Source organism: Leptidea sinapis, chromosome 29, assembly GCF_905404315.1.
Source record: "Leptidea sinapis chromosome 29, ilLepSina1.1, whole genome shotgun sequence".
Lineage (NCBI taxonomy): Eukaryota > Metazoa > Arthropoda > Insecta > Lepidoptera > Pieridae > Leptidea > Leptidea sinapis.
The window spans coordinates 5,041,044-5,068,823 of record NC_066293.1 but is presented as its reverse complement, the minus strand read 5'-3'; the positions used below and the strand labels follow the sequence as shown (position 1 = coordinate 5,068,823).

The window sequence follows — 27,780 nt, the reverse complement described above, 5'->3', positions numbered from 1 at the left end:
TTCAGCCAATGCCATATATGAGTTTTTTTCATGTTATACCTGAAACAAGTCTACATACTGTTAGATTATATTAAACAAACACAGATAATGTTAGTGATATTAAATATTTAGGGTGTTATGATTAAACTTGGTATAAATTTATACCTGAGAATATACCAAGAATATATAAAATTTTTACTGTACAGCTGAGAACTTTATCAATACAATGATAATTCCAAAGTTTTACGAACATCAAGCAGCTTTGCAAATAAAAGCGGGAAACATCATACATCCGAATAAACCAATCATAAGCAAAATGTCTTTTATAAACATTTTGTGTATTCTATATCCAGTTTATATGTAACGCTAAACCTCTGTTAGATATAACTTTACATTAATTTATTTAATATAAGTAAACTTCTATTTAACTCACCACAAGTTGATGTCTACGATTATCTTCTGCAAATATTTAAAAATGTATAACCTAGGTCCTCAAGAACCATTAAGAGAAAAATTTAAAGAAATAAACAATTTCACTGTTGCTACTCAATATATTCCTGATAATCTTCTATACAATTCATAAGCACATTGAGGAATTTGCTAGAAACTGTGACAATCATAATGTTAAATAATAACAAACTTGTTATGCCTACTACTCGGCTACATAGAGTTAGTCTTTTGTTGGGCGATGTATATGCTTTTACAACATGATCCCAGAAAATGTTCAAATCAAAAGTATTACAATATTCAAGAGAATTGTTAAAAAACGTTTGTGTGGTAAAGGTTACTATAACATAAATGGCTTTCTAATAATTCCACAGATTGTGAATGAAGCGACCACCCTAAGTAAATATTAAGTTAATTGTACAATGTTACTTTGTAAACATATTTATTGATGAATAAAAATCAGCTGTTTTTTCTCAGATCTGAGGCATTCTCTTGGGAATGGGTGGTAGTTTTTGACTTTCAATAAGTGATGTCACATCCTATTTTGAATTAAAATATTTGAATTTGAATATATATACTGTTGGTATACACAGAGTGTAATACAAATATATCCTAAAAGTGTGGTGTTGAAATTGCACCATGATTCTGAATATATTACGTACTGAAAATTTTCATGATAAAAGAGATTTTGGTGCGGATTTTTTTTTTTGGAATAAATATTCAGTGGAGGCCATTTTTTAATCTCGTTAGGAATATATTGCATCGTCGATCACTGTGTGCGCTATTGCGTATTCGGTTTTGCATCGATGCTAGAGTGAGACGCAGAACCAGCTAGTCTAGACATTGTTGTTGTCTATGGCTTTCCTAGATACTGCGTGACATTTTTTGTGCACATTGTATTTTCATTGACTTACACATTGATTTACACAAGATCATAATATTCAAATAAAATACTTTGATAGGGTTAAGATTGCAGTATTGTAATGCAATGTAGAATATGTAGGTATGTAATTAGTGTTAATGTCGCTTGACACTTTGAATGCTGTCAGCTTGCGGCGAAATAAATTACTGCTTTTTAGTTTTTTAAAGTTTTAGGGACTAATAATAAAGATAATTAAATACCTACGGTGGCGAAACGGATAGTAGTCCATTTATATTGTAAAGAAAAAATATATTCTGCATCACATAATTTTTTCATTTTGGAATTTTTCAGTGACAATATTTTCAGAATCATAGTCCAATTTCAACCACTCACTTTTAGGATGTACCTAGTAAAATTATTAAAACTTTCGTCATTATTAAATTATTAATTAGTACGGCTTTACTCACGTTTTTGTCGGTGTCGGTACCGACTAGTTTCGGACCATTCGGAGGTCTTTCACCAGGGGTGAGTGTGGTGGGTTCGCGATAACGAACATATTATTTGCAGTCAGATAGCGAACAAAAGTGTGCTTAAAGACAATGTAAGCACACTTTTCTCATTGGTTGTGTGTCAACTGTCACAGACCGAATCACATCTGAACCAACCAAGTATTATGTTTTATGTAAATATGTGAAATATAATAATATTAAGCTGTAAATATGCAATGTAGAGTGTTTTTTTTTATAATATTGTGTTGCTCCAGGCTAGAAACTAACCATATAAAATAACGCTATACTCAAAGAACCTGCCACTTTTAAATTATCCAAATTAGATTCATACAAAATTTCCATTCATAATTTGTCTCTTTAATTCCACTCGACATTGGCGGAATAATTTGCGCCCGAATGGTGCACCATATCACAAAAATTCAATTGAACCAAGTATTTATACTTAAGTTTTACATTGATGCTTATTGACCAAGAATATTACTGTATTATAATATAAATATCCGGACGACCGAGCCTTGCTCGGATTTTTAAGAATGTACAAAACTTGAACAAAAAAAAAACTAATAAGACATCTGGATTCGAACCGGGGTCTTCTGCTTTCCGGATCACCCAATGTCCCATCTGAGCTATAATAGTCTTGTATATAGTGGCGAAATTTACCTTTGTATTCTAATGTTATTGTAGCTGTTTCTCATTCAAACATGGATAAAACCATTTTTTTTAAATTGAAACCTAGCTAGATCGATTTACCAACCCCGAAATCCCCTGCATACTTAATTTTATGAAAATCGTTGGAGCCGTTTCCGAGATTCAGATTATATATATATATATATATACAAGAATTGCTCGTTTAAAGATATAAGATATTGACACACTTTTTACACAAATTATCTTGCCCCAAGTTAAGCATATATAGCTTGTATTATGGGTTACAAGACAATTATATATTTAATACAATATACTTAATAAAACATACATAAATTCATATAAACATACATAAATACATTTAATCACACATCCATGACTCGGAAACAAACATCCATATTCATCATATAAATGCTTGCACCTACCGGGATTCGAACCCGGGACCTCTAGCTCAGTAGGTAGGATCGCCAACCACTCGGCTATGCAGGTCGTCATTATATTATTACTGATTTTTTTTTAAGCACTGCGTGCTACTGTTTGTTGACCCGAATAAATAAAATATTTTAAACGACTGGAGTGAATGTGGCATTGTATGGATATATCAGCCCAAGACCCAATTAAGCGGTCTAATTGCGGAAACAGGAGCCCTTTACCTATACCAATATCAATGGATATATCAGTGGAAGCTTGTTACGGTGACGTGATTTGTCTATCGCCCTGTATAGTACATATTTGTGCTGCAGAAGAGCATTTCGAGCAGTCTATAAAATGCGTTCAAGGGATTCATTGAGAGAAAAGTTTAGTGAAATAAATATTATGACAGTACACCGCCAGTACATATACGAGAACCTCCTATACGCCCATAAAAATATTAGCCAATTTAAAAAGAATAGTGATGTACACAGTGTCAATACTCGAAACAAACATAAACTCACAATTCCATCTACTAGGCTCCGTAAAATTGCTAAATCTTTTAAAGTGGATTGTGTTATATTTTATAATAAACTCCCAAATGAAATTAAAATGTTACCTATTAAAAAATTTAAATGTATCGTAAAAAATGAATTGACATCTAAGGCCTATTATAATGTGAAAGATTATTTGAATGATAAAGATAGTTGGAATTAATGTTCTAAATTTTGTTAATGAATATTGTTGTACTCATTCGAATGCTATTGTAACTTTTGTACTTCATCCTGACTTGCACTAAATAACTTTAAAGTTTTACAGTGAATAAAGATTTTTTTGACTTTGTCTTTGACTAATTAATCAAAGTTTACAATCAACTCCCTTATTCAGGTGGTTGAGAACAGCGAGGGCTCCCGCACCACACCTTCACACGTGGCCTTCTCAAAGGATGGAGAGCGTCTGGTCGGCATGCCAGCGAAGCGACAGGCAGTCACCAACAGTGGCAACACGTTCTACGCGACCAAACGTCTCATCGGAAGACGGTTCGATGACCCAGAGGTCCAGAAGGATATGAAGAACCTGTCATATAAAGTTGTGAAAGCTTCCAATGGAGACGCTTGGGTGCAAGGTAAGCGCTTTTGGTGATTTTATTTCTTTTATCCCAAGTTGGACATGGGCTGTAACAAAAGCTTTCCTCTTAACATTCAATCCTTCAATCCTCATGGCATAAAAAGAATAGGGAAATCCCAGACCCAATGGGCATTTACCAGTCCATGCCTGCTAGATTATAGGTATCACAACAGCACTATTTTGTGCCGTGAAGCAGTAATGTGTAAGCATTATTGTGTTTCGGTCTGAAGGGCGCCGTAGCTGGTGAAATTATTGGGCAAATGAGACTTAACATCTTATTAAGGTGAGACTCCAGAAGTTTTTAGTTTTTCAAAAAGTTTAGATTTAGATTATTGGTGTTGAAATGGTATACGAGTGTGCTCATTGTGTCACAAGTGTGTGGCATTGATATAGTGTTTGCTCTGCAAAAGAGAGCTGTTCGTGATATATATCAGCTTGGTTATAGACAGTCTCTCAAAGAAAAATTTAAAGAAATAAATATTATGACTGTCATTGTCAGTACATTTATGAAAATTTAATATAATCACAAAAATCGTCACCTTTTTGCTCTTAATAGTGATTATCATTATTATAACACTTGAAATAAGGGATTGCTTGTAACTAATTCTAGTAGGTTTCATAAGATACATACTTACTGGTACTTTAAGGGTCAATGTATACACTTCTATAATAAAGTCCCATCCACATTTAAGTGATCCGACAGTCTGGGACTAGATTATGATTATTTTATAACAATAGCAATGATAGTACAACATTGTATATAACTGTTCAAAAGAGCGCAAAAAAAGAATGCTGGGAGAGTTTCTTGCGCCGCTTCTTCTCCCTCAGAGCGCCATTTGTTTCCGAAGCGGTAGTAGTGTCTAGTATATTAGAAATGGCATCAAAAAGAATTCTAAAGGAATCAATTTTGAGAAAATAAATGCCTTTTATGCATTTTTTTATGCTCCACTGCATAATGCTATTCACAGAATCGTGCTATGAACGTAATAGGAACGGAAACGATACTGAGTATTATTGCCACTAGTGGGCCACACAACATTAATGGTGGGTGATTCAATATTAATTGTTTTATATGAACATAAGGGATGAGACGAGCAGGATATTCAGCTGATGGTAATTGATACGCCCTGCTCTCATAAAGCATTGCTGCTCATGTTTATTGAAAAACCCAATAACTCTGAGCGGCACTTGAGACATAAGATGTTAGGTCTCATGGGCCCAGTAATTTCACTAGCTACGGCGCCCTTCAGAACGAAACACAATAATTCTTACACATTACTGCTTCAAGGTAGAAATAGGCGCCGTTGTGGTACCTATAATCTAGCCGGCATCCGGTGCAAAAGAGCCTTCCACTGGTAAATGATTGAATGGTATAGTGGGTTTATATTTTTCAATACAAATAATCTTTTATACTTAGATCATTTATACGTCTAGATAGACTTGTTACACCTGTGAATACGGCGAAAAAAATTGAGGTTGGCAGTTGTTAACCTCTATTTTGAACAATGTACGCACACTAACAAAGTGTCATACAAATCGCGAGTTAAGACGTAGCTTGTCACTCACACTAAAGTAATAGATCTGGCCTGTATTCATCAGTTGTCTAGCAGCAAGACGCTATATCTAGATTCAAATTACTTTAAAGGGTAGGGTACAAAGGATCTGTTATTCATTTTGCCTATATTCATATAATATTGCATCGTCGATCACTGTGTGCGCTATTGCGTATTCGGTTTTGCAACGATGCTAGAGTGAGACGCAGAACCAGCTAGTCTAGACATTGTTGTTGTCTATGGCTTTCCTAGATACTGCGTGACATTTTTATGCTAAAGATATAATTGTATTAATAATAGCCCTATGCTTCCCCGGGGCATAAAAAGAATAGGGAAGTCCCAGGCCCAAGGGGGCACATTATCTCTGGTCCTTGCTGGAATGTGAAGCCCCTGTTCCCTTTTCTCCCCCTCACGCTCGTCCTGTTGCGTCAGTACGGTTTGCAGTTTCATTACTGTTAGCTACATGATATTTTCATACATTTGACTTTTGTTGTTAATAGTTCTGTTGTCCTGTGTTGCTATAATAGTTCTGTCAGAAAAATAGATACTCTTTGTACTTAACCTAGATGCTTTCATTGATAGTGATCAACATCACAACACAGCACCTTTTCATGAATCAATTTAGAAAAAAAAAATTGTAGTTTATTTATTAATCATAATATTAGATACTAGCTGACCCAGCAAACCTTGTATTGCCATATAAAGTAATAAGAAAAAAATAATAATTAAAATTTTTGGGGATTAAAAATAAATGACGACTGATTCTCAGGCCTACCAAATATTAAATCGTACATTAAATCTAACAACTACAGGTAGCTAAAATTAAGTTTGTTTTTTACCTCCTGAGAAAAATATAAAGATTCTAATTAGTTATTAATTATAAACTATTCTTTCAATTTGATTTTTTCACGACGGGGGATATATCAAAGGAAAAACAAAATTGTTGTTTTTATTTAATTCAATCGAGCATTTTCATATTTATTCACCTAAACCTCTGGACTTCCACGAATAATTAAAGACCAAAATTGGCCAAATCGGTCCAGCCGTTCTCGAGTTTTAGCGAGACTGACGAACAGCAATTCATTTTTATATATATACTAGCTGACCCGGCAAACGTTGTTTTGCCATATAAAGTATAATTCACGCGATAGTTTTATAAGTAATAAAATATTGCCTGTATAATAAATAGCCTGTACATCATTTTGTTCTATTGTCAATAGTTTTTGCAGCGCACGCAAAAATAGGTTTTCGATTTTACACCTTGTGTTACAAAATAGCAATTTATTACGGATCCCTAATTTTGAAAAAAAAAACATAGCCTTCCTCGATAAATGGACTACCCAACACTGAAAGAATCATTCATATCGGACCAGTAGTACCAAAGATTAGCGCGTTCAAACAAACAAACACTGCAGCTTTATAATATTAGTATAGATATATATATAGATTATCTAGTGATGCTTGTTTTGCACACAGTAACAGAGCGACGATATTGTGACGTCATCGACGTCAAGTCCAGAATATCTCTGGAACTCTCTGTAACTGGGTATTACAAAAAAATCGCCGATTTCACCCTCATTATCCCATACATGTTCCATTCAAGGAACCCGCATAGTTTGCTTAATTGATTATTACAATTTTATTTGTATTAACACTTACAGGCACTGATGGCAAGGTGTACTCTCCGAGTCAAATCGGTGCATTTGTGCTGATCAAGATGAAGGAGACTGCGGAGGCCTACCTGAACACAACGGTCAAGAATGCCGTGGTCACTGTGCCAGCTTACTTCAACGACTCGCAGAGACAGGCCACCAAGGATGCTGGTAATTATTACAAAACAAAACTTACATAAGGCTGAGTTGCATCATATTAGCTGTTATAAGTAAGGCTTTAAAATTTGACGTTAACAGTAACACTGACTTTAACATAGACTGTTGAATGTGTTGCACCATTGTACCTCTCTGGGAGAGTTTCTTGCGCCGCTTCTTGTCTTTCAGAGCGCCATTTGTTTCCGAAGCGGTAGTAGTATCTAGTATATTAGAAATTAGATCAAAAAGAATTCTAAAGGAATCAATTTTGAGAAAAAAATGCCTTTTATCCCTTGGTATAGTTAAAGTTAAAAAGTGAAATATTAAGTCAATATGGAATATTTATTTGAAACTTTTGACAAAATCAAAGTTCCTTATTTGCCAGAAACATTCACAAGTTGTTACAAATTTAAGAGCAGGCACATGTTTCGTCATGACAGACATGCAAATATTTTTGTGGTTTCACTTCACAGTATTATAAACCTAACACAATCAATAATTACTGCTACATTTAATTTATTTAATCAACGTAAAGCCTACTAAAAGACCCTACAATACACAATTACAATAATTAATGAAACGCTAAGAGATAATGTAGTGAAAATAATCACAACAAAATATCATATTATTGGTAAAAATAGTATTGGTGCCAGTTACCACTTCGTTTGATAATATTCATTTATTGAGTAAAAACAATATTTTTTTAACAGTGTTAATAATTTAAATTTAAATCTATTTAACACTGCCTCCTCTCTTATTTCTTTTGATAATGTATTAAATACTAGTGGACCCGACAGACGTTGTTCTGTTATAAAAAAAAACTCTGGAATTTCTTAAAATCCTTTCTTAGCTGATTCATTAAAAAAAAATAGACTCAGATTGCATCGTCGATCACTGTGTGCGCTATTGCGTATTCGGTTTTGCATCGATGCTAGAGTGAGACGCAGAACCAGCTAGTCTAGACATTTTTGTTGTCTATGGCTTTCCTAGATACTGCGTGACATTTTAATTTTATATTTCGTCTAAATGAATCCTTTTATACACATTCAAACAAAAACATACACGACTTTCATTAATTCTAAAAAATATGTTATATTTTTAAAGTGATAAAACCCTCACTTCTAGGATTAATACACAAATAAAATAAAATTGAAAAACAAAATTTTATGATCGATGCGGGATTCGAACCCACGTCCTCCGGCGTTCCGTGCCGGTGCTCTAACCAACTGAGCTAACATTTCGAGTACCGCCTCGTTATAAAATTCTGTTTGCTTTTCAAGTTTATTAACCGCATTATAAGTTTTTATATATTATAAATCTTAATATATATATAAATAACGTGACACGTTGTTTGTCCTCGATGGACTCCTAAACTAATGACCTTTTTGCCCTGTGCTGCCCCGGGGCGTAAAAAGAATAGGGTAGCCCCAGGTCCAAGTCCAAGTGTCGTAAGAGGCGACTACGGGCTTTTTGAAAGTGGGAGAGTCACGCTGCCGTCTTATGACGTCAGCACAATCGGGCCAGACTCGTCCGGGTTACTTACCACACTCGCACAGAATACCGGCGTGAAGTAGCGGCCTAGTGCCGCTATGTTTCGCATAGGTTAGTGTCGAGGACCGGAGGCCATCAGCTGAGCATCCGGCTCGTCTCGTCCCTTATTTTCATTAAAAAAAACATACAGTGTTATTACATTTTTGATTGTTGTTCCCAGGTCAGATTGCTGGTCTCAATGTACTCAGGGTGATCAATGAACCGACGGCCGCGGCTCTCGCCTACGGCATGGATAAGACTGATGATAAGATGTAAGTCTATATTGTTTGTTAATAAAAATAAATTTATTAATTCTTTATTGCCATACAAATCATTACAAATATAAAATGAACAATTAGGATACGCGATGAAACCACCTTCGCACGACACGCCACAAGTTAGGATATCATCCCCACCATCTGGATGTGTGGCGGTCCTCCACAGTGCGGTTTTCAAGGAGCTTTCTTCCACGTACTACAAAGCTGTGGAATGAGCTTCCTTGTGCGGTGTTTCCGGGACGATACGACATGGGTACCTTCAAAAAAAAGCGCGTACACGTTCCTTAAAGGCCGACAACGCTCTCGTGATTCCTCTGGTGTTGTGGCGGCGGTGATCACTTAACACCAGGTGACCCGTACGCTCGTTTGCCCTCCTATTCCATAATAAAAAAGAAACAAAAGGCAAAAGGAAAAGGCTAAGCTTCACCTGACATGGAATCATGGATTTATGTTTCCATTTAGCGCTGTTTTTCAGCCATTCCCTCCTCCCTAAGGTGTTGAGCGGGATGGATGTATTGTGGCTCCCCGATTACCTACTTAAGCTATCTTTCCTTACAAGTGTATGTAAGTGTGTGTGTGTGTGTATTTTAGAGAAAGATATTTCCAGTGGAAGTGGTTCAATTTCTCCGCAGCAAGTTGCTTTTTTAGTAGAGCAAAACGGTATTTTTTTTGTTATCTTTAACTTTTTTTTTGGAAAAGGAGGACAAACGAGCGCAACTCATTCCACAGCTCGAAAGGGCTCAGAATATTTTCATCAATACCTTTGAATATTGAAAATAATTGATATACAGGGTGGTTTTTTTGAGATGGGTGGTGATAGCCAAGTCGGAAACTACGAGAATTAGAGGAAAAGTGGTGAACGGAGTCATGCCCTCGATTTATTTAAGGAACCAATAATCGACCCGTGAAGCTTTTTTTACATTTATTATCTCGTCTTTTTGGCATTACTATTATGATGTTGCATATGCACCATGCACAAGCTATGACCAGTTGTACATAGTGACTGGTCAAGCGAGGGTGTTCCACCGGGTGCCATATTAATCTGGGGACATATTCGCTGCTCGCGTCTGTATGCGTTCAGATTATAATCTCACAGACATTTCTATTCAACCTGTATAGCCGAGTGGTTAGCGATCGTACCTACTATGCTAGAGGTCCCGGGTTCGAATCCCGGTAGGTGCAAGCATTTATATGATGAATATTGATGTTTGTTTCCGAGTCATGGATGTTTAAATGTATTTTTGTATGTTGATATGTATTTATGTATGTTTAAGTAAGTATATTGTATTAAATATATCATTGTCTTGTAACCCATAATACAGGCTATATACAGGTGTCCCAAAGTTATGGGACATGAAGGGAAAGTACCTTAGAGTCTGTGATTGGCGATTTGCGTAAGACAAGAGGGATCACATTTTGAGCATTTAATTAATTGATTTACAAAAAAATACCCACTTAATTGACTCTCCTGTCAAACTTGGCTCTGATGTTCTACCAGATTCTGAGAAAGTGAAATACCTAGGCTTTAACTTAGACAGAAGATTCACCTGGATTTGTCACATAAAGCAGAAACGGGATGAAATTAATCATAGGGTAGAAACTCTGTCCTGTCTACTGACAATAAGCTTCTAATCTACAATGCTGTATTGAAGCCCATCTGGGCCTACGGAATCCCACTGTGGGGCTCTGCCAGCAAAAGCAACATCATGCTCATCCAACGTGTGCAAAATTACATCCTGCGTACCATCACAAGTGCCCCATGGTTTTCCAGAAATGACGAGATCCATCAATATCTTGGCGTTCCCAGTGTTCAGTCGGAAATTGATAAATTCAAAAGGAAATACGCTGATCGCCTCTCGGTTAATGATCTCCTAATCCGTCCCAGAGCGATGAAAAGGCTGAAAAGGAAGAATGTGAAGAAGGAAGGCAGATGAGACACTGGTCTCTTCGTCTAAACGTCATACTCACCCAACTCATCCGCTTATAGTCTTGTGACTGATCGCAGATCCGACTTAGATAAGAAAAAAAAACTTAATTGACTACTTTCTTTTAGAATACTATGTTACTTAAGAAAAGTTATTAGTTTTTGGCCATTCTTTCGATTGGCATCATAAGAGTAGGGGTGTTTTTTAATTTTTAGAAAATCTTTGAATGAAGAATTACTAACTTTTAATAATAACATAAAGTCTTATTTCAGTAAAATAGCCTATCTTCGATGTTTAAGGTACTTTCCCTTCATGTCCCATAACTTTGGGACACCTGTATATGCTTAACTTGGGGCAAGATAATTTGTGTAAAAAGTGTGTCAATATTATTATTATTATTCAACAACAAAAATAGTTATGACAGATTTAAATACGTTTTCTACGTTTGTTCATACACCACTATTATTTCCGAAGTAAATTTATTCTGTCATATTAACAAACGCTGTGTAAAGTTTAGTTTACTCCAAGTTTAAAATTACTCCTCTTTTTAATGTAAGTGTGTAGTGACAAAGGTAAGATAAAGACAAAAAATGTTATATCTGGAATAACTTTACTCCACGTTTATTAATAGTAGTGCCGCTCAGGATTTTTGAAAAACCCCAAAAATTCTGAGCGGCACTACAACTGCGTTTGTCACCTTGAGAAAAAAGATGTTAAGTCTCTTTTGGCCAGTAATTTCACTAGCTATGGGCCCTTCAGACCGAAACACAGTAATGCTTACACATTACTGCTTCACGGCACAAATAGGCGCCGTTGTGGTACCCATAAAGAGCCTGCCACTGGTAAAACTCAGTAATGGTCTTTATTTTGTCTCGTTGGTCTTAGTATACTTAGTATGATCCTTACCGCCATTTACTTTTAAGTGCCAATTGTTATGTATTAAATATTGAATACCATTCCAGAATTGCCGTGTATGACTTGGGCGGTGGAACCTTCGATATCTCCGTGCTGGAGATACAGAAGGGCGTGTTCGAGGTGAAGTCCACCAACGGTGACACCCTGCTGGGAGGCGAGGACTTTGACAATGTGATCGTTAACTTCCTCGTGGATGAGTTCAAACGTGATGTGAGTAAGAGGAACTACAATACTCAACCAACCCTCTCTTGATTATAAACTAGCTGACCCGGTTGTTAAAGTTAAACCGTTTCTTGGACATTGCAACATTACTTTATCTTTCTGAAATAAAAGATTTTTTCTAAAATAAGCGTAGCCTGAATTACTCCTTATTACATCAGCTACCTGCCAATAAAAGTCCCGTCAAAATGGGTCCAGCTATTTCAGAGATTAACCGGAACAATCAGACAGACAAAAATAAAAGCGTCCTTTAGTCCATTATTAGGATAGGCGAAGGGTTCAAGCCCGTACAGCCGTATTATTCTTTATTTAATAATTATTAATTATTGTCAAAGCCATTGTTGCAAGATTTTTACAATATTGTTCTTTCTACAAATTGTAGAAATAATTAATTAACACAAGGAATGAATATTTTTTGCTTTGTTATATGTTATATAGTTGTATAACTTCTTGCGTGCATACATAAGTGCACACACACTTTAAAATAAAAGATCACCTTTAATATATGCTGTGGCGACACTTGGTAAATCATAATGATGTGTACTGCAAAAGAGTCATAGTGTTCGAAGTAAATCCATCGAACAGCAATCTATTACAAATATTGCTAAGTAGATAATATTAATTACTTAAACCATGTGTTGCCTTTAGTAAGACAGTACGCGAGTAACCATTGATCGGTCCGGTCCTAGTTACCATTAACCATTTGTCTATAACCATTACAGGACTGGTCCGAGTAACCATTTTAACCAATAGAAATCCGCGTACTCACAATTAATAGAACCCTTAATTATAGTTATTTACCAAGTGTCACAGATTAATTTAGTATCTTAAGTAAATAAATACTTTTACCATAAAACCAATATATATATCTACCCATAAGTGCACCCCCTTTTCACATAGTACATTATTTTATTCTATCATCAAAACTTTTCGCAGCACATGATGTAAATAATATTGTTTTTTACACATTAGGTTACACTGTTGCTGTTTTAAAAGATTGTTAAGATCCCTAATTTTTTTTAAATACTATATAGCCTACTAGCCGTTCCCGCCCGCTTTGCTGGGCTAATTTAAAAAGGAAATAAAATCAAGAAACATTGGAATTCGAAAAATAAAAAGGAGTACATAGGTTAAATTTAGCATCGAATGGTGGTAGTTTCATGTTGATACGAATCCATGGTTTAGGCGTGATTGAGCATCAAACAAAGACCATTTTCTTGATATATATTAATACTAGCTGACATGACAGACGTTGTTCTGTAGATAATAAAAAAAAAATACTGTTTATAGGAAGTTGCCAATAATATTTCAAAACATCTGCAAATATTTCGTATAAAATGCTCCCTTTTGTAATAATGAAATTGTTTCACAGCGGAACTGTCAAACCGTGCGTCAATAAATTCTCTCATAGAAAATATGTCCATACAAAACAAACATTGGAAATAAAAATAATTATGAGTCCCAAATCAAAATAAAAACTATCCTATCTCTCAAGTTGGACGAAACTGCACTACATGAAGTAATCCCCATTAAAATCCGTTCATTAGTTTAGGAGTCCATCGCGGACAAACAACGTGTCACGTAATTTATATGTATTAAGATGTATATACTTGGTGACATCAAGGGATAGTGTAGCTTCCCAACAGTGAAATAATTTTTCAAGTCAAGAAAGGTTCAGTAGTTTCGGAGCCTATTCAATGCAAACAAACAAATAAACAATCAAATCTTCCCTCTTTATAATAAAATTATAAATACATTTTACATATAGGATAGGAAAAACGATTGTCTATTAGTGGCAACTATTTACAGAAATTGCTAAACCGTTTTAAATGTGAATATCGCAGGTGTATTGTGTTGAGCTCCCCATAAGATGTGTCTATTCGATTCCATTTTGGTTTAAATATGAGCTGATATTAAATATAATATTACTCTAACAGCAAGGACTCGATATCCGTAAGGATGCTATGGCAATGCAGCGTCTGAAGGAAGCGGCTGAGAAGGCCAAGATTGAGTTGTCCGGCTCTGTGCAGACCGACATCAACCTGCCCTATCTCACCATGGACTCATCTGGACCTAAGCACATGAACTTAAAGGTTTGTACACAGCCAGCTTTTACCTTATCCAGCCCTTACCTTTTGTAATGATAACAGATTATTACAAGGCCCATTAAAACAAAATGGGATACCAATAAATATATGGATATATACATATTTATTTATTTATAATCGCTTATAAAATGCTCACAGAATACCTTTATCTATTTATGGTGTATGTGGATGATACAGCTACTGTACTCAATAACTTTTGTATTAATTTACATTTACTTTTTTGACTTACTCATGTAAGACATTGACTATTTGACGTTTGAGTGTGTCTGTTGCATCATTTTACATATTATATTGTAATTGAAATGATTTGTAAATCGATGTAAATGTAAATCTTGATATAAAAGAGTGGCAATGAGTTTCTTGCTACTTCTTCTCATTAGCTCAACACTTTACGAAGTAGCGGTAGATTCAATAAGTTTTTTTTTTTTTGACGTTCATAAGTGTCATTTCCGTGACCTACGCGAATAAACTGATTTTGATTTGATTTGAATATAGGTAGATGTAACACCCTACAAGTTTATAGCAACATTATAAAGCTTATAGAAAAGCAATATTAGTAATTAGGAATTTCACATACAAATATATACAGTATGACTGAAATAATTTATATATATACATAGAGCCTCTTGCTGCGCGACAACCAATGAAAACAGGCCCAGTTTATTACTTTAGTGTGTGTGACAAGCTACGTCTTATGTTCGCGATTTGTATGTCACTTTGTGTAAATATAGGTTCACAGTCAACCACAATTTATGATAAAAATTATCTAAAATACTTACGCAGAGTATTTGGTACTCTATTCATGTTCTAATTATATAATAAAAATTTATTAATATTTGAAACTCAGATATATATTATTCATAAATTTTTTGCTCTTTAATATTGCATCGTCGATCACTGTGTGCGCTATTGCGTATTCGGTTTTGCAACGATGCTAGAGTGAGACGCAGAACCAGCTAGTCTAGACATTGTTGTTGTCTATGGCTTTCCTAGATACTGCGTGACATTTTTATATGTTTACTGTTAATTTTTGATCACTTTGTTATTTCGAAGGTCCCCAGTTTGTTTTTTTTTATGACAAAGGACGGGACGAGCAGGATGTTCAGCTGATGGTAATTGATTTCAGAATTCTTGAAAAACCTAATAATTCTGAGCGGCACTACAATTTTGCTGACCATTGCCCAGCAATTTAACTAGCTATGGCGCCCTTCAGACCGAAACACAATAATACTTATACATTACTGCTTCAGAATAGATAGATTACTGCTTCAGATATAATAGGAGCCATTGTAATACCCATAATCTGGCCGGCATCCTGTGTTATCCTTGGGCCTGGAGCTTCCCTATGCACAGGGCAAAATCTGAAAAAAAAAATCATCAAGTAACTAATATAAATCAAACAATGATAGGTGTGTTCTTTGTAGATGGCGAAAAGTAAACTAAAATTATCATTATGACACCCGTGGGCCTCGGACTTTACTTTATTTTTAATGCCTTGGGGAAGCACAGGGCAATCGTTGTTGTTATTTTCTTTTATTTTTATTCTATTCGGAAAACTTACAGCTAGGTTATTAACAAGTAGGTAAGCATATAATTAAGTACTGAAGGCTAATTACAAATTTTCACTTATAGTTATGTAAATAAGATTAAAAATTAAAACAAAGGAATTAAATTAAAGAGGTGAGGAAAGTAACACTTAAAATAAATAAGAATAATCACACATATGTTATTAAATAATTGATTATAATGTAAGAAAGGTATTGCTTCGCTTGGTTATTTATGCACGTTTAAAAAATTATCATTTAAAAGTTTCTTAAGGCCATGTACAGGCGTATTAAAAAGTCGACATCTATTTCATTAGAAAGGTTGTTATAACATCTGCATGCTCGTAACATAAAATTATTTTTTCTATAGTAATTGCATTTTACGTTAGGGACATGTAGAAAATTGGGCCTTCTAAGGGTGGACAAGGTGTCAGTGGTTATGTGGACAAGGTGTCAGTGGTTATGTGGACCAGGTGTCAGTGGTTATGTGGACAAGGTGTCAGTGGTTATGTGGACAAAGTGTCAGTGGTTATGTGGACAAGGTGTCAGTGGTTATGTGGACAAGGTGTCAGTGGTTATGTGGACAAGGTGTCAGTGGTTATGTGGACAAGGTGTCAGTGGTTGTGTGGACAAGGTGTCAGTGGTTATGTGGACAAGGTGTCAGTGGTTATGTGGACAAGGTGTCACAGTGGTTATGTGGACAAGGTGTCAGTGGTTATGTGGACAAGGTGTCAGTGGTTATGTGGACAAAGTGTCAGTGGTTATGTGGACAAGGTGTCAGTGGTTATGTGGACAAGGTGTCAGTGGTTATGTGGATAAGGTGTCTGTGGTTATGTGGACAAGGTGTCAGTGGTTATGTGGACAAGGTGTCAGTGGTTATGTGGACAAGGTGTCAGTGGTTATGTGGACAAGGTGTCACAGTGGTTATGTGGACAAGGTGTCACAGTGGTTATGTGGACAAGGTGACAGTGGTGTGGTTGTTGCAGATGACGCGGTCCAAACTGGAGCAGCTGGTGGGTGACCTGATCAAGCGCACCGTGGCTCCGTGCCAGCGGGCGTTGCAGGATGCAGAGGTGTCCCGGGCAGACGTGGGTGAGGTGCTCCTAGTGGGCGGCATGACCAGGATGCCCAAGGTATGTTGTCTTATAACTAAAAGCTTCCTTAGACACAATTGGATATTATTCCAGAAAAATGTTCCAAACCACAATGTCGAAATTGAGTTAAGAACACAAAACTGGTCACGTGATTCATATTAACGGACTGTCAAAAAATGCCAGCCCTACTGTCACTCTTTAGTAGACAGAGACACTCTGTAGTAGACTTAGTAGCCCAACCCACACGTTTGGAATACACTAATGTTTGTTAAATTTTAAACTCGAATTCCTTAAAATGTGATGTTTGTGGCTTGGAACGTTTTTCAGGAACTACGTCCAATGTTTCATAGTTTATTATGATATTATAATCCTTCACTAGATTTCGAGATTCAGTATTCCGATACTTTAAAATGCTTTAAGGGAGGTGTTGTTGAGTATTTTTGTTGCATCACTTTACATATTATATTGTAATTGAAATGATGATAAATGTAAATGTTGATTTAAAAGAGTGGCAATGAGTTTCTTGCTACTTCTTCTCATTAGCTCAACCCTTTACAAAGTAGCGGTAGATTCAATAACATTTTTTTTTTACATTCATAAGTGTCATATCCGTGAAACCTACTTCATGTAGGTTAGGTGATTTTTGATTTCTGAATAGCGGTGATACTACAAATGGTATATTTGAAGTGAAAACTTCTTTAGAATTGTGATTTTTAAGTCAAATGAAACGGAAAAGCAACCGATAAAAGAGACTAACACATAAATTCATAAGATTTAACGTGGGAGAAAATGAGAGAGGAAGCATTACTGTATAGTGTTTTGGTAACAGGCGATCATAGCTGAAGAAGAGATTGTCTTATGTAGCGAGTAATAATAATAATAACCTTAATATATTATGACGTCATGCGCACGGCGTATTGTTGCATAGAAACCAGGAGAACATAAATATGGTAGTGGTGATAGTAATGTCTTTCATAGCGGTTGAAATTTCATGTCATTCTAGCAACATGTACCAGGACTTCATATGCAGTTTAGAGGTTCACGCATAAAGCATGTTCACTTGTGATGTGTATAGGTTACTTTGAACACACAAAATATTTTTTTTTGAGTTAAACAGCTTGCCGTCTCTGATCTTTAAATAAATTTAAAAGTAATTTGTATTCATAATTTTCGTAATTATTATTAGTATTCCATATTTCTATTAATATTTAATCCGTATCCATATCGATCGATATTGTTTTTACGTGTTACCTGTAATTGGGTCTGCATCTCTATATATAATATGAATGTGAATTCTGGTCGTAACTAAGTATTGAACCTGTTGGCAAATCTTATAAATAAACTAGCTGACCCAGCGAACGAAGTATTGCCGATATTAAAATCGCGATACAAAAGTAACTGTTGATCGTAGATGGGTGAAAATTTGAAGTTGTAAGTATTTTTTAATGCTGACTCATAATCAAACAAATTAAAAAAAAAACGTGTGGACCACCCTTAACATTTGGGGGGATGAAAAATAGATGTTGTCCGATTCTCAGACCTACCCAATATGCACTCAAAATTTCATGAGAATCGGTCAAGCCGTTTCGGAGGAGTTCAATGTTTAACACCATGACACGAGAATTTTATATATTAGATAAAAATACATAGTTGAGTCTTCATGGGGGTTAAATTGGTAGACACAATGAAGCGACGTCAGGTGGTTGAGCCGTTGATCTTGTGTCCAGGTCCAACAAACCGTCCAGGAGATCTTCGGTCGCGCCCCGTCCCGCGCCGTGAACCCCGACGAGGCGGTGGCCGTGGGAGCTGCCGTGCAAGGCGGAGTGCTCGCCGGAGACGTCACCGACATCCTGCTGCTGGACGTGACGCCGCTGTCACTGGGCATCGAGACCCTGGGCGGAGTGTTCACCAAGCTGATCACGAGGAACACTACCATCCCCACCAAGAAGAGCCAGGTCTTCTCCACAGGTATATCATGTGACACGCCACAAGTTAGGATATCATCCCCACCATCTGGATGTGTGGCGGTCCTCCACAGTGCGGTTTTCAAGGAGCTTTCTTCCTCCTACTACAAAGCTGTGGAATGAGCTTCCTTGTGCGGTGTTTCCGGGACGATACGCCATGGATACCTTCAAAAAGGCGCGTACACCTTCCTTAAAGGCCGGCAACACTCTTGTGATTCCTCTGGTGTTGCAAGTGTATGTTGGCGGCGGTGATCACTTAACACCAGGTGACCCGTACGTTCGTTTGTCCTCCTATTCCATAACAAAAAAAAAATTAGATAATCTGTGTTAGGAGAGAATCGCTCATTGCAAGTTATACAAATCAATATTAAAAATTAAAAGTGAGGAAGTTATTGTCTCTAATGAATTGGATTATAAACTAACAGAACCAGTTATCTAGCTCGCCTGATCGCACGCGAAATCAGTCATTAATTTCAATGTGGATCAGGTTATATTAGCATCATGCTAGCCGCAGGTACTCAGCCGGACGACCACATAAACATGGGAGTTAAGATTATGTCCAAACAATTCATTTATTTTTTATGATATAAATAAAGTTTATAGTAAAAATATACCAAACATTGTATTATTACTTGTGTTGAAACACATGATACACACACACACAGTACGTTCATATTATAAATATATGAACATAAACTTATTTAGTTTATTGAACTTAAACTTGTTTAGGAACGCCTGCAGACTGCTGATTTACACTACAGTTCTGTTACTTGTATTGTGGCACGACTAAAAAAGTGTGTCTTCTTTGGCGTAAGAAAGGAAAAATCATAAAAAATTACTTATTGCTATTATATGTTTGTAGAAAGAACAATATTATAAAAATCTAGTAACCGATGGCTTTGACAATTAATTATTAAATAACGAATACGGCTGTATGGTTTTGAAACCTTTGCCTGGCCTAATATTGGACGAAGAAACCAAAAAAAAAAAAATAACGAATGTCGAAAACGTCAGAAAATTTTAGGAAGCAACTTCACCCTGTTTCTTTTGTGTTACAGTGATGCGCGCGCATCTTAAAATTTCTCTCTCACTAATGAAGCCCCGCGCCCTTAGGTGGAACTGACTTTTGTTTCAAGATGTTAATCAATTTATTAAGACAATAAAAACCAGCCATTGACGTACAATAAAAAATTTCTTAAGCAAAACTCTGCCTACGCGTCTATTCGGCAGAGTTGTCGTTAAGTTGTGTTTTGACCGCGCTTTGAATACAACGCCACGCAATACAGTACACAATACTAGTGTTCAGTAAAAATCTGTGCCCATATAAGAGCACATCCAAACTTAAAATAGATATAGTGTCGTATTTCAGGTAAGTGCCCCTTTAAATTAACAAAATTATGTAATTAACTTGACGAAATTCATTTTGCTAAATAATTACATTTAAATTGCTAAAACAAGATGTTCATGCCTCGTGTTCGCGTCAGAGCTTCTTATGAGCGTATACAATAGACTTTGAATATTACTGCTACGAAATAAGATGTTAATTTGAATGATTTTTTTAATGTTATCTGTATAAGTTTATATGTATACAACGCCGCTCGGATATTTTTGACGAACTTTTAATAGGCAATTTTGAGTCTAGTTGTTTAAGTACTTCCATAAAATCAACGTTGAAATTATCACATATTGATATTACACTGTGTGTTAATATTCTTATAATATGCACCATGCACAAGCTATGACCAGTTGTACAGTGATTGGTCAAGCGAGGGTGTTCCACCGGGTGCCATATTAATCTGGGGACATATTCACTGCTCGCGTCTGTACGCGTTCAGATTATAATCTCACAGACATTTCTCTTACATAATTTCGCCTATACAGAAAAAAAATTTGCAGTTGTAGACTGCCGATTGAAATGAAAACTTTGAGTATTAAAATTTGAAATTATGATGTTTAAAAACAGTGAATTTCAATTTAGTTTGAAGCTAATGTTCAATAAGAAAAACGTAAGATTAAAATCGTCAAGCTAGTTTAAAGGGTCACTTTACTGAAATGACACATTCCATCCTTTTTAAGTTTCGACGTGCTTTTATTTGGATAGTTTTTCATTAAACACTTTGTCATTGCGCGGCGTTGTAATTAAAGCGCGGTCGAAACACAAATGAACGAAAACTCTGCCTAATAGACGTGTAGGTAGAGTTTAGCGTCAGACAGTTTTTGAGCAAGATTTTGAGTCAAGTTGTTTATTGTACGTCAAAAATTGTCGGTCTTAGAAACTAGCAACTGTGCTTATGAATGCATTACACATGATGTTTCAAACAAAAACATATATCGATCTTTAGTACTACCTCCTCCTCCTCCTACATCTACGCTTTTGTACGGTGTGCAAAACAAGCATCACTAGGATATTGTTATTAATAATATATTTTTTTTTATTGAAGTAGGCGTTACTTTGCGGAAATCCATAATTATACAAATGATTTGAGTTTTGTTTAGTATTAATTCCGCCAATATTTGTCTTTAAGTGCTCGTCTCAGTCTTTCTCGTGCCAGATTTTGACGAGACAGCACGTCCTGAGGATGCCTCGTGTAGAGGCGAAACACGTGTCGAATTGTTTAAAGACAAATATTGGCGGAATTAACAGTAAAGAAAACTCAAATCATTTGTATAATTAATAAAATATACAAAGATTTATTTTGTCAGTATTATAGATTGATGTAAAGGTGTTGTGTTATGATGCCGATTATTATTATTATAATGATGAAAAATCATTGAAATAATCTGGGTTAAGTAAACAAAAGTATTTATTTTTCTGACTGTACTAATACTATTATACTTAAACAGAAACTACAGAACTATTATCAACAAAGTCAAAATGTAACATTGAACATTTCAAAAACAAAGCGGTGATATCAAGAAAATATGTCGACATGTACCCAACGGTAATGAAACTGAAAACCGTACTGACGCAACAGCACGAGCGCGAGAGGGAACGGAAGGGGGCATCACGTTCCATAGAGGTCCAAAGATAATGTGGTCGTTTAGTAATTCCAAAGCGTTCGTTTGCCTTTCTGTACTACAGTGAAATAATATTTGAAATGTTTCCAGCTGCGGATGGGCAGACCCAAGTGGAGATCAAGGTGCACCAAGGTGAACGGGAGATGGCGAATGACAACAAGCTGCTGGGGCAGTTCTCGCTCGTGGGCATACCGCCCGCGCCGCGCGGCGTGCCGCAAATTGAGGTGATCACTTTTATATGGCAATAAGGGACGAGACGAGTAGTACGTTCAGCTGATGGCAGGGGCGTGCATTTCATATAGGCAATTAGGCAATGCCTACCACATTATGAACCTAAATAAATATAGCACTAGTGTTAAAACTAAATTACTACCTACTACGGTAGGCAGTCTTCAGATTGCATATACGAAGAAAACGCAACTACGACTAGTTAGATCTACAGTGTCTACCTTGCTAGAAAACCAATGCACGCCCCTGGCGTAATGGCCTGGTAATTGACACGCCCTGCCCATTCCAATGCTCACGCTCAAGGTTATTGTAAAACCCAAAAATTCTAAGCGGCACTACAATAATGCGCTCGTTACCTTGAGACATAGACGTTAAGTCTCATTTGCCCAGTAATTTCACTAGCTACGGCGCCCTTCAGACCGAAACAATAATGCTTACACATTCCCAAAATTTAGCCGGAATCACTGTGCGCATGCATCGTAATAATTCACTCTGATAATTTTTCCCTGACAATGAATACATGTCGGTACAAAGCATATTATGTGGTTTGTTTCTTAGTACAACTTGTTCAACAAGTACGCATCGTATATTAATTATTATAATTTTCAGGTGACATTCGATATCGACGCTAACGGCATCGTGCACGTGTCGGCAAGAGACAAGGGAACCGGCAAAGAACAACAGAGTGAGTACGATTTTAACACTAAAACTTTAACTTTTTGAAGTGAAAAATTCTCTAGCCGCGTTGGCCTCTATTTGGTAGGGCAAAATCTTATGAGTTCTCGTCACCGACATGCTCATGACTGGCGCACGTGATAAATAATTAAAAAATAAATATTATATAGTTAGACACATTTTGGATGGGTGAAATCTCGTGAGTACTTCTACCTGAAAGGCCGGCAACGCTCCTGTAATTCATCTAATGTTGCAAGAGAATGTGGGCAGCTGTGATCATTTAAGCGGAAACGAGGCGAATCACTCATGCGCAGGGTGCGAGGGAGTGCCGACACCATGTTGAGTGTTGTTGATAAGCCTGACTGACATGTACAAATAGCTAGTGCCCCAATATGTCGTGGCAAGTATTTAAATTAAACTAAATTGAAGAAATTAAATCAAATCAAAATTAAGTTTTATTATATTAATTAAATTAAATTTTATTATATTAATTAAATTGGATTAAGTTAAATTAAAAATTAAATTATGCAATGTTTAATATTATGTACTTACATAGTTTCTAAGAAATACTAACACTTATGGGCCAACAGTCTGAAATAAACAGATTTTATTTTATTTATTTAACGCCAGTACCGTACGCTATTTTGTCATCCTTTTTCATAAAAAAATATGCTTTCTTATGTCAGATGGTCAGTGACAGCATCTATAATTTTGCGTATTCTGTCCTTGTCTAGTCTGATCAGGTTTCGGGCAAACCTCTTTGATGAGGCCGAAACTGCATTTGTTCGCCTTGACTGTTCCTCCATTCTGTTAGGTGGGTTTCTTCCGTTTGGTTGAGGATGGTATTAGAGCATAGTTTCTCAATCTTATTTTGCTCACAGCCCACTTTAAGAATATGTTTTTTTCTAGAGTATTTTCGTGTATTTTTTTGCCTTTTTAGACTATATTTTTTAATCTACCCACGCCCCATCTGCGCCATCTCAATGCTCCCTAATTTTCTCTGGCTCTTCTACTGCCCCCCCGAAAGTCTCAAACGCCCACAAGGGGGCGTTATCGCCCACGTTGAGAACCTATGTATTAGAGTAATCTGTTGTGTCCATTCCAGTTGTGATCCAGTCGTCGGGCGGGCTGTCGAAGGACGAGATCGAGAACATGGTGAAGGCGGCCGAGCAGTTCGCTAGTGCGGACAAGGCGCGGCGCGAACGTGTGGAGGCGAGCAACCAGGCTGAGGGAGTGCTGCACGACACAGAGACCAAGATGGACGAATACAAGGACCAGCTACCGCAGGACGAGGTATTACAACCTGGTCACCCTCTAACCTTTTGTAATGTCTTACGTTGGACCTATGGGTTGGCTGATTGGAACTGAACCCACTGTACTGTGCACTGTTAATATAGCACTTAATATCACATGGTATGGTACATAATAGACATTGGCGAGTTGTGGAGCCCCTTCCACGGAAGAAAGAATAGAATTGAATATCCCAGATCATTGCTGGAAAATAAGGTTTGCGAGTGAGTAAATGATTGTGTTGGATAAATAATACATCTAGATAGACCCTATTGCTGCTAGACGACCAATGAAAATAGGCCAGGTTGTGACACAAATAATGTGGATTTCTATTGGTAACAGAATTTTATAAAATAGGTGCCTTTTTTTTTATGGAATAGGAGGACAAACGAGCGTACGGGTCACCTGGTGTTAAGTGATCACCGCCGCCCACAATCTCTTGCAACACCAGAGGAATCACAGGAGCGTTGCCGGCCTTTAAGGAAGGTGTACGCGCTTTTTTTGAAGGTACCCATGTCATATCGTCTTGGAAACACCGCACAAGGAAGTTCATTCCATAGCTTTGTAGTACGTGGAAGAAAGCTCCTTGAATACCGCACTGTGGAGGACCACACATCCAGATTGCAGAAATAGCCCCTACAACCTCAAAAATTTTACATATGTATATAATATTAGTATATATTATGATTTTTTGAAGGCTATATTGTCACGACATCACCACAAGCAGAGACATGAAAGCGAGCACTATTTTATATTCCGTTATTGTATGTTTCAGTGTGAGAAGCTCCGTGGAGAGATGACGAAGCTGCGTGATCTGTTGGCGCAGAAGGAGCAGGCTGACCCAGAGGCCATCCGAACTGCAACCGGCACACTACAACAAGCCAGTCTAAAACTCTTCGAACAGGCCTATAAGAAGGTAAGCTGAACAATACATTCGTAACCAGGGGTCATCTGATGCCAAAGTCAAATAAAATTTATTCAAGTAGATGTTACTTTTTAAAACAATTAAAAAGAAATGCTTGGTATTAATGAAATTTTATTATTATAACACAAGATAATAAGAGATTTCTTGAATTACTGGCTATTTATAAGATTTCATTTTGATAATGACAGACACATAGATATGATTCAGTCTGTTAATCAATTTAAAGCTTTCTGATAAACTATATTTTTTGTTTCTTGTGGTGCGGTTAGGTTTAGAAATTTTAATTTTTTTTACAAAACTTAATATTTATCAATCTACATATAGTTTGTTGTCAAATGTTAAATAATATTGTTTGCGTTCAGAAATTTCATTTGTGACAAATCTTAATATTCATCAATCTCAATAAAAATAATCTGATAAATAGTTAACAACTGTAGTTAATCTACCAACGATACTTACCTAAAATTAAGTTATTTTTTACCTCCTGAGAAAGTTAGAAAGATATAAACATTCTAATACATTCACATTTACAATCCTTATACATTTTTAACTATTATTTTAATATGATTTATAAACGACGGGGGACACATTAAAGGAAAATCAAAATTGTTTTTTTTTTATTTAATTGCGAGTATTTTCATATTTATCCACGTTTTAAACCTTCTCTGGACTTCCACAAATAATTCAAGACCAAAATTAACAAAATCGGTCCAGCCGTTCCCGAGTTTGAGCGAGACTAACGAACAGCAATTCATTTTTATGTATATTAATAAATATATAAGTAAAAAGCATTTGAAATATACAAATTAAATTTGTAACCAAAATTTATGAACAATGCGGAACTCGAACCCACGCCTCTCGATTTCCGTCCAAGCGCTCTTACCAACTGAGCCAACCGTTTGAGTGACGCACCGATCGTAAATCTTGTCACAGTCAAAGAATAAAACTACAAATTATAATTATCATATATTGGATACATCAACCTTTAGAGCTTGAATTCATTGATTGTGTAAGGATGCTTCGTGAACATGATGGTCGTGATTACTGTCATAATTAGTAATCACATCAAGTGATCACTACTGATAACATATAGAACAACTGGTGCCTGTAGTTATACTATCATCTTATGTCAATTTGCATGATTTTGAGCTGTATGCACATCATGTGCTGTCGGTCAAGCATTATGCTACAGAACCGTAGAATTGGTAACTATTGTCATTGTTATTCAATGGTACAGTTACCAAACCTACTACATTATTTCAGGTTGTAAATACAAAAATTAGAAATAATGTTATGTCTATTCTATAATTAATTAATTAAGAATCTTAGGGTTGAGACTTGACTTATAGACTTTCTAACTAACACCATAAGAATAAAGCTGTTTAAATGTACAGAAATTAGCTAGATCAGTTATATTTCTTTCTTCTCTGACTCTGTCCCTATATGATGACTGTAAAGATTCGCATACAGCATATTGGTGTGCATATAAGAATATGCACACACTGTAAAAGTCCCCAATATTTAAAGAAAAGGTTTGTTCATTGGAGCGATTCTAATGAGCTAAAGCTGCGGCCTGAAGCTAACTGAATTTTATGTGTTCCTCATAACACCACCTTATTTTCAAATTCATTTGTGGTTGAGGCTATCAGACTGTGGAATTGGCCCTACCTATTTATGAATAGCTCAGCCGCTCAATTTATTCAAAAACTTAGACTGATTTGATATATAACTATTTTATCAATTTATATTTTATTGATTTATAAATCTAATTTCTTTTCCTCCTCTTTTGTTTGTATATCTAACAGCATAAATGTAAGTTGGATGTATTTCAATATGTGTCATGTGTATCCTAGAGTATGTTAATTTATTGCTGTTTGTCAAGTTATAAAAAAATCTACACCTTTAGGTTACCCGGAAGAGATTGCTGCATAGCGATAAAGTTGCCTAATAATTGTGCTACACCATAACTTGCACAAATTTTATCATTTTGTTTTGAGTGCAATAAATGCAGTTTTCATTCATTCATTCAATATGTAGTCAATTTGAAAAAAATCACTTTAAACGGTTCATGTGTCTGTCAAACAGATGGCGGCTGAAAGAGAAGGACAACAACAGCAGCAGACACAGAGCACTGATGCGCAGGATGACAAGAAAGAGGAGAAGAAGAACTAAAGATTGGTGGGTGATACTTCTTCCTATTGTGAATATTTTAGTTATAGCGATGCTTATGTTTGTGCTGTACCAATTGTGCATTCAAGGTTCCTAAGGGTATTCAGATGTTTGCATTATTACTTCATGATTTAATATTTCGTAAAATATTTATTGAATGCATGATTTAATTGTTTACTTTAATAAGTGATGTCTCAGATTGCTTGTACTTAGTTTTAATAACTGTCCAATGAGGTGCCTGTTCCGTTTCATGACAGAGCGATATTACTTAGTATTGGGACATTGTAATATACTTTACTAATTTTTCTGAGTTTGCTTGACACTGCCCCACTGTCTTTCGTCTTCTAGAATGGTTACTCCAAGCAGTGCATGGTTGCAAACTTATATTCTTTTGTTGTCAAGCATGAAACCATTTTTGTCACTCTACAATAGCTTCAAGTTAAAAAAATAATAATTTAAAAATTTGTTTTTTACCATTTAGTTGTAGCTTAAATCTCTTTTCAAGTTCAATTAAATACTATTCAAAAAGGCTTAAACAAACCACTTCTGACGCTGA

At 36.0% G+C, this 27,780-nt stretch overlaps 1 protein-coding gene across 1 annotated transcript in view; it reads left to right on the top strand.

Annotated features, from left to right (window-relative positions):
• LOC126973586 (heat shock 70 kDa protein cognate 5) overlaps positions 1-27,780 on the top strand; it is a 34,158-nt gene that overhangs the window by 2,175 nt on the left and 4,203 nt on the right. Inside the window, exons 4-15 of the mRNA XM_050820909.1 lie at positions 3,742-3,979; positions 7,196-7,357; positions 9,054-9,144; positions 12,038-12,200; positions 14,147-14,302; positions 16,848-16,994; positions 18,683-18,923; positions 22,028-22,161; positions 22,775-22,850; positions 23,946-24,133; positions 24,906-25,046; positions 27,141-27,233. Of these exons, the coding sequence (XP_050676866.1) occupies positions 3,742-3,979; positions 7,196-7,357; positions 9,054-9,144; positions 12,038-12,200; positions 14,147-14,302; positions 16,848-16,994; positions 18,683-18,923; positions 22,028-22,161; positions 22,775-22,850; positions 23,946-24,133; positions 24,906-25,046; positions 27,141-27,227 (1,824 nt within the window). The 3' untranslated portion in view covers positions 27,228-27,233. The remainder of the gene's footprint in view (positions 1-3,741; positions 3,980-7,195; positions 7,358-9,053; positions 9,145-12,037; positions 12,201-14,146; positions 14,303-16,847; positions 16,995-18,682; positions 18,924-22,027; positions 22,162-22,774; positions 22,851-23,945; positions 24,134-24,905; positions 25,047-27,140; positions 27,234-27,780) is intronic.